This window comes from Arachis ipaensis, chromosome B06, assembly GCF_000816755.2.
Source record: "Arachis ipaensis cultivar K30076 chromosome B06, Araip1.1, whole genome shotgun sequence".
Lineage (NCBI taxonomy): Eukaryota > Viridiplantae > Streptophyta > Magnoliopsida > Fabales > Fabaceae > Arachis > Arachis ipaensis.
In genome coordinates, this window is record NC_029790.2 from 7,731,865 (window position 1) to 7,744,729 (window position 12,865).

At 37.5% G+C, this 12,865-nt stretch overlaps 3 protein-coding genes across 6 annotated transcripts; 2 read left to right on the forward strand and 1 right to left on the reverse strand.

Annotated features, from left to right (window-relative positions):
* Positions 762 to 7,804, forward strand: LOC107645630 (ABC transporter C family member 4). Of its 4 annotated transcripts, none has more exons than XM_016349705.2 (12): positions 765 to 1,072; positions 1,910 to 4,095; positions 4,226 to 4,546; positions 4,640 to 4,726; positions 4,817 to 5,443; positions 5,555 to 5,719; positions 5,817 to 6,111; positions 6,195 to 6,409; positions 6,548 to 6,853; positions 6,940 to 7,003; positions 7,086 to 7,325; positions 7,420 to 7,528. In XM_016349705.2, exons 2-12 carry the CDS (start codon positions 1,993 to 1,995, stop codon positions 7,518 to 7,520), a joined length of 4,524 nt encoding a protein of 1,507 aa, XP_016205191.1. In that variant the 5' UTR covers positions 765 to 1,072; positions 1,910 to 1,992; the 3' UTR covers positions 7,521 to 7,528. The 4 variants fall into 4 exon arrangements, with proteins under 4 accessions (XP_020959532.1, XP_016205191.1, XP_016205192.1 ...); XM_016349706.2 differs by lacking the exon at positions 765 to 1,072 and adding an exon at positions 1,079 to 1,185 and having other exon boundaries at positions 7,420 to 7,804; XM_016349707.2 differs by lacking the exon at positions 765 to 1,072 and adding an exon at positions 1,236 to 1,671 and having other exon boundaries at positions 7,420 to 7,804.
* LOC107645631 (nucleolar protein 16) lies at positions 8,370 to 9,689 on the forward strand. The gene is made up of 3 exons (XM_016349708.2): positions 8,370 to 8,857; positions 9,135 to 9,256; positions 9,377 to 9,689. Exons 1-3 carry the CDS (start codon positions 8,533 to 8,535, stop codon positions 9,491 to 9,493), a joined length of 564 nt encoding a protein of 187 aa, XP_016205194.1. The 5' UTR covers positions 8,370 to 8,532; the 3' UTR covers positions 9,494 to 9,689.
* Positions 9,982 to 12,858, reverse strand: LOC107645632 (E3 ubiquitin-protein ligase BAH1). Its single transcript, XM_016349709.2, has 6 exons — positions 12,427 to 12,858; positions 12,017 to 12,261; positions 11,625 to 11,879; positions 10,990 to 11,127; positions 10,530 to 10,588; positions 9,982 to 10,423 (listed from the first exon to the last, which is right to left on the reverse strand). Exons 1-6 carry the CDS (start codon positions 12,602 to 12,604, stop codon positions 10,318 to 10,320), a joined length of 981 nt encoding a protein of 326 aa, XP_016205195.1. The 5' UTR covers positions 12,605 to 12,858; the 3' UTR covers positions 9,982 to 10,317.

Below are 12,865 nucleotides of genomic sequence, written 5' to 3' on the forward strand. Positions count from 1 at the left end.
CTTTCAGACTAAGATCCAGTTTGGAGAAACAGTTTAATTAAGTTCTTTTTGAAAAAATAACTTAAATAATAAATGATTATATTAAAAATAGCTTATAAATAAGTTATTTTGTGTTTAGATTTTTAGCTTTAAAAGTGCTTATTTTATAGAAATATGATAAAAAGTAGGAGTATTATGAGAGAAATCATTTTTTTAACTTCTATATAAGCTTCTAAATAGCTTCTTAAAAAGCCGTAATTTGATTTTAAAAATTGTACCAGACATTAATATTACTATTTTTCATAAGTCAAAAATAAAAAAAAAAGTTACTTTTGAAGTTCCAAACGGACCCTAATTATTATAAAGAATACCAACTTTAAATTTTGTAAAGTTTCTCTAAAACCAATAAAAAGAAAAAGATTTCTCACAATAAAAGTAAACATTTTCCCAAATGTGTGGAAACAATGACACCAAGTTTAAGTTTTGAAGAGTTCCTAAATCACAGAAAAACAAAAAAGAAAAAGAAAAAGAGAACGTTGTATGTGGCTCCACTTTGTGAGTGTGACATTCTTAGCGAGCGGATGATCCATGCCAAATAGTAATTGGATGTCAAATATCAATGTATTAGGTCCATTCGTAGAATATCTTATTGTCAAATTAGCTCTCCTCAAAATAAAGAAATTTTAAAAATTAGTGGCCAACAATTTTTATTTATATTAACTAGTAATTTTAATTAACATATACATTCTACTGATATATTTAAGTTTACATAATAATTAACCTTTTATTTTATAGTTTTATAAATCTTTCCCCCGTTATTATTGTGGTATGAGAATTTTGTCTAGAAGGTGTATTAATTAGTTGCGTGGAGAAGCAATTTAAATATGTTGCAGTTTGGCAGAAGCAATAATGATTAATGAAGGTTCAGCACGTGAAGGTGGTGAAGGTGAAAGTGGTGTTAGAGAGAACAATTTTTCCACGTAGTTCCTCCATAGCCACAGACACAGTTACTGGATCCTAACCGAACCGTTTCAATTAAGAGAACTCTTCTTCCATCCCTTTCTGCTTATTTATTACTTGCTAGTTCCCTCAGGTATAAATATGCTTCCCTTTCATTCATTCAAAGCTGCTTCCTTTATTTGCTTTTCTTTTGACTTATGTGCTGGATCTTCCAGAAGCTTCCTCGTTGTTCTTTTCATATGTAATGTAAGTTATTCAAACACTGTATGCTCCCTCTCACAACGATTCCGTTGTGTTCCTAAAAGACATAATTTAAAAAGTACAACTGAGTCGGGTAGTAGTTATTGTTAGTTACTGACTTACTGGTGCTGGTGCAAATAAACCGACTTGAGCCTCAGCAATCACCATTATTTTGTGGTAGGCTACTCAGTGAACTCGTGTAGCACGAGTCACTCCAAGACAAAACGAAGTTCTTGTGGATCACAGCTGGGGAAGGAAGCAAAGTTTGGGGGACCACTGTTTTTGTTTTCCCCTCTTTGGTTTTTACTTTTTAGTACTTTAGGATCTCGGTTTTTGGAAAATCCAGGTGTTTTGAAGTTTGTTAAAAAATGCCTTTTGTTTGGTTGAACAAAAAGGTGCTTTGTTTCACGTGTTGATCAAATAATGGTTTTGCTGTTTAAGTTGATTTTCCATTCCTAAAAAGTTGTTGGTTCTGTCGTGCAAGACTCTTTGGTAATCATTATTATTATTCCTATACCTTTTTTTCTATTTCCAATTCGGATTTCTTACTACTTTTCCCCCCACTTTAACCATGATCTCTGATTTCTCTGCATATATTTAAGAATCCCTTTAAATTGTTGATCAGAATATTTATTATTGCTATAAATTTGCAGCACTTTTGAGCCGTTTATGTCATAGTAGGATTAATTAGTGCAATAAATAACTATGATTATTTGTTCTGTGGTCCTAGGTTGATGAGAATCAAACATATTATAACATAGTAGAGAGGAAAGGACTCATTAGTTCTAAGTTTCTTCAGATTTTGCATAGAACATGTCATCCGCAACAACTGCACCATGGATCACTTCTCTCTCGTGTGCATCTCCAACCTCAGGAGACACTCTACCTCAATGGCTGAGATTCATTTTCCTGTCTCCATGTCCTCAGAGAGCTATGCTATCTGCCATTGATGTCTTACTCTTGCTCATTCTCTTTGTGTTTGCCGTGATCAAGCTCTATTCTAGGTTCACCTCCAATGGCTCCTCCTCCACCAATGGACTCAACAAGCCACTTATCAGAAATAATAACAGACCCTTTGTCTCAGTAACCATATGGTTTAAGCTAACTTTAGCTGCAACTTCTGTTCTGGCCTTATTGTACACCATTGCTTGTGTTCTGGTATTTACCAGTTCAACTGAGATTCCATGGAAGCAAGTTGATGGAATGTTTTGGTTAGTCCAGGCCATAACACAATTAATACTTGCAGTGTTAATCATCCATGAGAAAAGATTCCAAGCTGTAACTCATCCTCTTACACTTCGATTTTATTGGATTGTGTATTTTATTATTACTTGCTTGTTTGTGGCTTCTGGGATTATACGTTTGGTCTCTGTGGATGTGGATGGAACCAAAGAGTTCATCTTCAAGGTGGATGACATAGCTTCTTTCATATCCCTGCCTCTGTCGCTGTTTCTTCTCTTTGTCGCAGTCAAAGGGTCCACTGGCATTATGTCCAATGAGGAAATACAACCACTTATTGATGAGGAAACTAAGCTATATGATGATACTCTGGAAAAATCTAGAGTCACTGAATTTGCTTCGGCTTCTATAGTATCCAAGGCATTTTGGATTTGGATAAACCCCTTGTTGAGTAAAGGGTACAAGTCCCCATTGAAGATTGATGAGATTCCAACCCTTTCACCTGAGCATAGAGCTGAGAGGATGTCTGTTATCTTTGAATCAAAATGGCCAAAATCAAATGAAAGGACGAAGCATCCGGTTCGAGTCACATTGATCCGGTGCTTCTGGAGGGAATTGGCCTTCACCGCATTCCTTGCTGTTGTTAGGGTCTGTGTCATGTTTGTGGGTCCAATTCTCATACAAAGCTTTGTTGATTTCACTTCAGGGAAGAGAAGTTCTGTTTATGAAGGGTACTACCTAGTGTTGATCCTCCTTGTTGCTAAGTTTGTGGAAGTTTTAACCACTCATCATTTCAACTTCAATTCTCAGAAGCTTGGGATGCTTATCCGATGCACACTCATCACTTCTCTGTACAAGAAGGGCCTCAAGCTTTCTTGCTCCTCAAGGCAAGATCATGGTGTTGGGACTATTGTGAATTACATGGCTGTTGATGCTCAACAACTCTCTGATATGATGCTTCAGTTGCATTCCGTGTGGGTGACTCCGCTTCAAGTCACTGTTGCCTTGTTTCTACTTTATAATGCTTTGGGTGCCTCTGTAGTTACAGCCTTACTTGGTCTTCTTGGTGTTCTTGCATTTGTTGTGGTTGGCACAAAGAGAAACAACCGTTTTCAATTCAATGTGATGAAGAATCGCGACTCGAGAATGAAAGCAATGAATGAGATGCTTAACTACATGCGTGTGATCAAGTTCCAGGCTTGGGAGGAGCATTTCAATGGGAGAATCATGGGGTTCCGTGAGTCAGAGTTTGAGTGGTTGTCCAAGTTCATGTTCTCGATTTGTGGCAACATTGTTGTGATGTGGAGCACACCATTGCTGATATCAACTCTGACATTTGGCACAGCTATTTTGCTTGGAGTTCGCCTCGACGCAGCCACAGTTTTCACCACAACAACAATATTTAAGATCTTGCAGGAACCAATTAGGACGTTTCCACAGTCCATGATATCTCTTTCACAAGCAATGATATCACTGGGAAGGCTAGACAGATACATGTTGAGCAGGGAATTGTCGAATGATTCGGTCGAAAGAGAGGAAGGCTGCAGTGGACACACTGCTGTTGAGGTCTGTGATGGGACCTTCAGCTGGGATGATGACAGCCTACAGCATGACTTGAAGGATATCAATTTGGAGATCAGAAAAGGGGATCTTACAGCAATTGTTGGGACTGTAGGGTCTGGAAAGTCATCTCTCTTGGCATCAATTCTTGGTGAAATGCGCAAAGTTTCTGGAAAGGTATGATTTCTAGTTGAGGGTTGAGAAATTTGTAGGCATTTTCTATTATCTTATGTTTTTTTTTTTCATTATCTGATCTATGTAGCCAACCTCACATGTGTCAAATTGTAATGCTATGTTGGTGTTGCAGGTTCGGGTTTGTGGAAGTACTGCTTATGTTGCACAGACATCTTGGATTCAGAATGGGACCATTGAGGAAAACATTCTCTTTGGTATGCCAATGAACAGACAAAAGTACAATGAAGTCATCAGGGTTTGTTGCTTGGAGAAAGATTTGGAAATGATGGAGTTTGGGGATCAGACTGAGATTGGAGAGCGTGGCATCAACCTCAGTGGTGGACAGAAGCAGCGCATACAACTCGCCAGGGCTGTGTACCAAGACTGTGATATCTATCTTCTTGATGATGTCTTTAGTGCTGTTGATGCTCACACTGGTTCTGAAATATTTAAGGTAGTTATTTAGTAATGTTTTTGTTGTATTGAAATATTCTTTGTTAATTAAGATTTTATCTTAATCCCACTTCAATGGTTGTCTTTTATTCAGGAATGTGTGAGGGGGGCTTTAAAAGGCAAGACTGTAGTCCTTGTAACACACCAAGTAGATTTTCTACATAATGTGGATCTTATATTGGTGAGTCTCTTCTTTGCATCCATTAATGTTCCATTGCATCTGTTTTGAATCTTGATTTGACTTCGAGAGTGATCCAAATGCTTGTTAAAGGTCATGAAAGATGGAATGATAGTCCAAGCAGGAAAGTATGATGATATACTTGATTCTGGACTGGATTTCAAAGCTTTGGTTGTTGCACACGAAACCTCCATGGAAATAGTAGAGCAAGGCTCAACTACTGTCGGCGAAAGCCTGAATAGTCCATCGAAATCTCCAACACCTTCTGGTCACAGAGGAGCCAATGGTGAGAGCAATTCTCTTGATCAGCCAAAGTCTGGCAATGAAAGTTCTAAACTGATAAAAGAAGAGGAAAGGGAAACAGGCAAAGTTAGCTTGCATATGTACAAACTCTACTGCACTGAGGCTTTTGGGTGGTGGGGCATTACAGGAATATTGATTCTTTCTTTGCTATGGCAAGCATCTTTGATGGCAAGTGATTATTGGCTAGCATATGAAACATCAGAAGAACGTGCTCAAGTGTTCAACCCTTCTCTGTTTATTTCCATCTATGCAATCATCTCTCTTGTTTCAGTTTTTTTGGTAGTTATAAGATCCTACTCATACACATTCATGGGGCTAAAGACGGCACAACTTTTCTTCACTCAAATTCTTCACAGCATCCTTCATGCACCCATGTCTTTCTTTGACACTACACCATCAGGAAGAATTCTTAGTAGGGTAAGAACTTCAGCACCAAATTACATAGGTTATTTATCTTAAATTGTTAAGCAAGCACATGCTTATAAGTTATGGTAACAATTTTAATTTCTTTTTGTTCAACTTCTGCAGGCATCCACTGATCAGACCAATGTTGATGTTCTTCTTCCCTTGTTTCTTGGAATTGTCATTGCCATGTACATTACAGTGCTCAGCATCTTCATCATCACCTGTCAAAATTCATGGCCAACAGCATTCTTGTTGATTCCTCTTGTTTGGTTGAACATATGGTACCGGGTATGAATATAATTACCTTGTTTTGTTGGCTTACATTGCATTGACTAACATGCATATCTTGTTAACATTTTCCATTTTTTTTTCTGGGGCCTTACAGGGTTATTTTCTTGCTTCATCTCGCGAGTTAACTCGACTGGATCAAATTACCAAAGCACCTGTTATTCATCACTTCTCGGAAAGCATTTCAGGGGTCATGACAGTCCGAGCATTCAGAAAGCAGAAGAGATTCACCGAAGAGAATGTTAAAAGGGTGAATGCTAATTTAAGAATGGATTTCCACAACTATAGTTCCAATGAGTGGTTGGGATTCCGCTTAGAATTGCTTGGAAGCTTGGTTTTCTGCATTTCAGCCATGTTCATGATCCTCTTACCAAGCAATATCATAAAGCCAGGTAAGCCAAAACCTCTTAAAGTTCATTTTGCCTTTTGGTGACCCTTGACATAAAAACTAACTGCATTTTTCTGTTTCATGTAGAAAATGTTGGTTTATCTCTTTCTTATGGTTTGTCATTGAATGCTGTCTTGTTCTGGGCTGTGTACATGAGCTGCTTCATTGAGAACAAAATGGTATCTGTTGAGAGGATAAAACAGTTTACAAATATTCCATCAGAACCGGCATGGATTATTAAGGATCGTTTGCCTCCTTCAAATTGGCCAGGTCAAGGCAATGTTGATATTAAAGACTTGCAGGTAACAAACAAGAATTTTAGCCAAATTGATTAATATATCCTATGATGAAATGAAATATGTTGCATTCTAGTTTTCTTCCCTATGCATTGATCAACACTGATTGTACTTTGTTGTGATGACTGAACTTTTGGAAAACAGGTCCGGTATCGTCCGAACACTCCTCTAGTTCTCAAGGGCATTACTTTAAGCATTTATGGAGGAGAAAAGATTGGTGTTGTAGGCCGCACTGGAAGTGGAAAATCAACTCTGATTCAAGTTTTCTTCAGGCTGGTGGAACCTTCAGGAGGCAAAATAATTATTGATGGCATTGACATATCAGTGTTGGGGCTTCATGATCTTAGATCTCGCTTTGGTATCATCCCTCAGGAGCCTGTCCTTTTCGAAGGAACTGTCAGAAGCAATATTGATCCAACTGGACAGTACACAGATGAAGATATATGGAAGGTAAAACACACACCATTATGTCTGGTTTGGTTCTATCCTTATGTGGCCTAAAATTCATGTTAAACTAAGTTTCTATATTGTTGTAGAGTTTGGAAAGGTGTCAACTAAAAGAGGCAGTGTCTGCTAAGCCTGAAAAGCTTGACTCTTTAGGTACATTTTGCTTGAACTGCTTGAAATTCATCATTTTACATTTGTACTAATGGGAATAATGCTCTTGTTCTTGACCTATCAGTGGTAGATAATGGAGAGAATTGGAGTGTGGGGCAGAGGCAGTTGCTTTGTTTGGGGCGAGTTATGCTTAAGCAAAGCCGGCTCTTGTTTATGGACGAAGCAACGGCTTCTGTTGATTCGCAAACTGATGGTGTGATTCAGAAGATCATAAGAGAGGACTTTGCAGCATGTACCATCATCAGCATTGCTCACAGAATACCTACAGTCATGGACTGTGATAGAGTTTTAGTTGTAGATGCAGGTATCAAAATATGCACTCTCTTTGATTCCTTCATCTTGGACCTTTATGTTAATGTACTATAGTCTTAATGTTGTTCATGTTATGCTTGTGATAGGGAGAGCAAAAGAATTTGATAAGCCTTCAAACTTGCTTCAAAGGCCATCTCTGTTTGGAGCATTGGTTCACGAGTATGCTAGCCGTTCCACAGGACTATAAGAAAACCACCTCTCATATATATGTTTGGCCTCAAAATAAAAAAGTATGGATAATTCTTTTGGTTGAACATGGGAAGAACCATGTGAAGGAAATGGGTAATTCTTTTTTGCCACAGAAAATTGGCAAAAGGCATGTGGAGATTTATTCAATATTTTGCAAAATTGTATCAGGTAGTAATAGGTGGCATATTCTGATGACTAGTACCATTGATGATGTTGAATGGAACTTTCAATTTATTAATATGACGACTCCACAATAAAACCGATTGTTATCATGTTATGTTCATTTAGCAAGCATACCTCTTGCTTTAAATACTTCTAAAAATTGAGAAAATGTGCATTTTGATGTAACTAAATACAATGGAATCCAGGCACAAAAATACTACTAATCTTTTTCAGGCAAATGACACCATATTGAAGCATACTCATCTAGCAAATTTGCTTATTTCTTTTTCGCTAATCATGTGCCTTCAATCATATGTAATGAGAGGATCACAGCACACAATAAATGTTTTGATTTTTTGTTGATTAAAAAAATTAATTTTCTAATTAGACTTAAAATTTAATTTTCATGTACCATGTTTGTGGAATGGAGTTTTTATACATATATTCAATCATGGATTATCATATCACAAAAAAAAAATTACTTAAAAAATTATCTAAACAAGTGAAATTAGATTATGATTAGATGGTCGTGTATTGGAATATTAAAATTAAACTCTTATATTCAAAAAAAGAAAAGAAAAATTAAAGAGATATTAGTTTCCAAATTAGATGACAAGAAAAATATGAACCATTTATTGATGCTAAATAATGCTATAGCGTGGAACTTCTGAGCGAACGACACCGTTTTGATATCTGAAAATCAAAATGGAATTTTGATACACGTGTGCCCTAAACCCCTCACATCGCGATAAACCCTTGCCTTGCACCTTCCTCCGTAAGCTGCACCCAAATTTGTGGTTCTTCATCAAATCTAGTTCACACTTCACTGACGGAGAAAAAGAGAGAGGATGGGAAGGTCGCGAAGAAAGTACAAGCAATCTCGTACGAAGGTTAGAATAGGGTTGCCGAAGAAGAAACCGCGGGTTTTCAAGCCGGCGTTTTCCGTTCCATCGAAGCTGGCAGAGTCAGTGGCAGACCTCGACCCCACCTGGGACGACCAGGGAACTGTAACTCAGAACTACAAGTCCTTCGGTGTCGTCTCCAACCCTAATTTGCTCAGCACCGAATATCGCACTCCCCAACTCGTCGACACCGAGTCGCTTCAGGATCCACCTCCCCCCGGCGACGACTACTCCGCCCTTGACGATTCCGGCAGTGACCTCGAAGAAGACGGTAACTCACTCCCTTTCTATCTTTGAATTTTCTTCTGATTTTTTAGCTCTGATGTGCTTTAATTAATTGGCTTCCTTCTCTAATAAATTATGAAATGTTAATTAGTTTAGCTAGTTCTTGTAATTGAGCCTTGAACCCTTGATTGATAGTTTTGTTCCAATAATACCCAGGGCATTTATATTAGTCTAAATTTCTTTTATCAAGGTACATGTAACACGTATTTTAATTTTCACTTAGGAAGATGGGTCTTTTTTATATATCTTTTTGGTTCATGTAGATTTGAAGTCAGCTCTAGGAAAGAAGAGGAGAGATGGTAGGGGTGCTCTTCCTCAACCTTTGACTGCGATTCAGCGCGTTCATATCAGCCGGCTGGTTGATAAATATGGAGATGATTACAAGGTTTGATATTGCTTTGTATTTTCAGGACTCTCAAATTATGAGATTAATGCTTAAATTACATGTTTGTGGTTACAAAAAATTGTGAGATGGGTGCTTATATGTGTGTCATCTTTTTTGCAGAGTATGCTCATGGATATAAAGCTAAACCCCATGCAGCATTCAGTTGCAACTTTAGAGAAGCTATGCAAGAGGTATCATATGCATAAAAACAAGAATCCCCTTATTTTGAGCAAGTGAAATATGCCATACTGAAGGTTGTAATTTTGATCTATGGATGTTGGTAATTTTGCGACACTGAGGATGTATTTTTCATCTTTTACATTACATGTACTTACTGACACACTTCGAAACGAAACAAGTTTGATCATTAGGAAATCCTGTTACTGCTTGCAAATTTATTCATGGTATATGGGTGTAAAAGTTGCTTTAAAACGAGTTTGATCATTGAGACCTTATGTGAACTATTAAATTCTTCACTAATGATATCTAATGACTCGACATGAAAGGCTGCTGTTATTGTTTGATGTTAAATATCACCTTGTTCTGTCTCTCGTCCTATCATCGAGTGTGAACAAAAGAGAAAAGGATTATGCGCGAAGGAAAGCAAAATTTATGTTTTGGTGCATGTCCCTTTCTTTGCTTCCCTCATATTCATATACAGAGTTTTCAAGGTAGCATTCATGTAATTGCCCGTGAATCACGGAAATTGATTATGCACGAAACTATTTACGAAGACTGGTTATTATCTTATCCAATATCCAGTTAGGCTACAGCTTCTTATACAATTTACGGACAGAAAAGAAACAAAGAGAAAAAGGGAATCGGCTTCTATCTCATAACTGAATTCCCGTTTTTTTGCTTGAAAATTTATGTCACAAGGAAACACCCCTTTCTTATTAGTGATACTGACAAAGAACCCCTTCTTGAGAAGTAACACCAGCTTACAAGCGGTTTTAACAAACACGATACAGAATGTTATACACAAACCATATATCAACAAATGTGTATTCACATTTAAGCTTTGACCGCAGAAACTGAGATGGCTTCTTGACTCGTTTTGCTTAGACACCTACGAATAACCTGCATTGCGATTCCCAGTGTTCCTTTATCTGTTTAAGCCTCTCTACCCTTTCTGATTGAGCCCTTTCCTCCCAGTATTTCTGGCAGCTGTACAAGTATTTCAAACATTAGCTTATTAATAGAGTTACAAAGGATACACTGTAAGCACTCCTCCAAAATTTAAACTTTAATAATGGAACAAATAGGATCATACTTTCGGCCCAACAGTATATTTAGTTCTTCCAAGCGCACAGCTTCTTCATACACTCCACTCTGCAATATGAAAAGAAATCTTAGCATAAGCTCTATTGTCAGTGTAACAGACATCTAATCTATTATCCAAAAAAGTGGTTGACTTAGTTGCTCACGATATCAAAAGCCATAGAAACCTTGACAAGAAAGAACAATGAAACTCAATTCATCAGATAAAAAAAATGCTTTTCCGCCTAAAGGCAAATGAAGCATGGAATAACATCCTTATCATGTGTGTTTGATATTACAATGTGTTTCATAGTCCATTAAATCATGGTTGAGTATCCATTGCACCTCTTAAACATAAGTTTTGGATGCAATAATCAGAACGGACACTCGGTTTTACATTTCATTCCAAGCAAAGGAGTTGCAGGAGAGCTTGCAAATTGCAATACAAATATGATATCTGATAAGGGGGTTACCTCTCGGCACAAAGGACATTTTTTCTTAGAATCGGATGCCTTAATTCCATCAACAATAGATACTGATGCAGCAGAGCAAGCACAAATATAGCAGAATATGTGGCCACAGGTTAGAGAAACTGGATCAAACACTGTGTCCTGTCATTGAGGAACAAGAGGGGATCAATATTGTTGATGTACTCCAAATATTCAGAAGATAAAATTGAAAGTTAAATTCTTTAGAGCTATAGATTCAAAAATTATTAGATACTATTAGGGGTCTGTTTACTTCTTATTTTCAATGATAGTACTTTTCGTTTCCAGGCTAAAAGGTTTTTTTATTTTCATTCTTTTCTAGTTTTCTTCACAAAGTTCTAAAAACAGAAAACAGTATGAAATCATACAGAAAACAGTTTATGAATTCTGAGGTAGTATCTTCTACATTTTGGTGAAAGCTAAAGTTTTTCCTTCGGTTTAAAATCCTGACCCAATCTCTAACTTGACTAGATCTATTTGCATGACTGCATCCAAGCAATAGTAATCTATAAATAAATAACTACAGTGGGACTGCAATCTGAATGAAGATACTCCGTATGTGAATAAAACACACAAATTTAGTTCCAATACACCCAACAAATAATAATGAGTTAACTTACCAGGCATATAGAACAAGTCAAGTCTATATCAATTTTGATGGAATCAAGTAGCTCACAAGTGAGTGCTGGTTTTCCATCCTTAAATGAGAGAGAACATCCATCAAAGAAAGCATGTGCCTTCCTAGACTGGACCTTAGTTTCCCTCAGATTGATGTGGAAGGCCATAAGCTCACAAAGCCAAGGACTTTGCAGAATTTCCTTGTGCATACTCTGGACCTGTGACTTGAACATTTGTCCTTGCCTGGAATAATGAACCTGCATGCAGTGACAAATACAATTGAATTAAATAAGTAATAATCATATACAAATTAAAGAATTAATTAACACGCCTCATAATAATTTTTCACCTGAATTGTCCAAACTCCAAACATAACAAGCAAAAAGGGCAATACCTTATCATATTTCTTCAGTATTTTTCTGATTGCAACAGCGTTTATGAGTGCATAAGTAACAAGGTCTTTTCCTTCTTGAATGAGAGCGTTGTGGCTCCCTTGTGATTTGCCTTTGAACCAGAAGAAGTACTTTCTGAAACCAGAAGCGAGGTGCAGGTCCAGCAATTTCTGAGCCCGCTGGTTGAAGCAGCCTACTATGGCTGACATTTCAGTGAGAAGCGAAGGGAAGAAGGTTCCATCGCACACTGAATGAAAAACATTCACAGCACAATTAATTCATAATCACAACTAAAGCTCAACATGCAATCAATTTGGTGTATGGAAAACAAAGAATAGGTCATGCATGTGATTGAATTGAAGGCAAAAGTTAAGGGGAAAAAAAAGAGAGAGATTTTGAATAGAAAAGTGACCTGGGCATTGATCTGGGCAGGTGTTGAGTGGAAGAGAAGAAGATGATCGAGATGATGATGATGTTGAGTGTCGTCGGGAGCAGCGCTTCAACATCTTCTTGAGCTTCTTGAAGCCAACAACAGGAAGCTTCTTCTCCTGGCCTTGCATGTACTCCTGGTATCTCTTGCAGAACTTCATGATCTCTTCTTCTTCTTCTTCTTCGTCCTTTCTGCAAACATGTATTGTGCATGCCTTGTCTTGGTGTGCGTGGGTTCGGCTTCTTATATGAGAAAGTGAAGGTGAAAGCGCAACAAAAGCATCTGAATTGAGATATCAGATTTGAGTGTGTTGGCAATGGCAGCGATTTGGAGTGGTTAACGTGTACAAATCATAAACTCAGAAAGTGACACTTTGCTTTTGCTCCTTCTCTCTCTCTCTCTCTCTCTCTCTCTCTATATA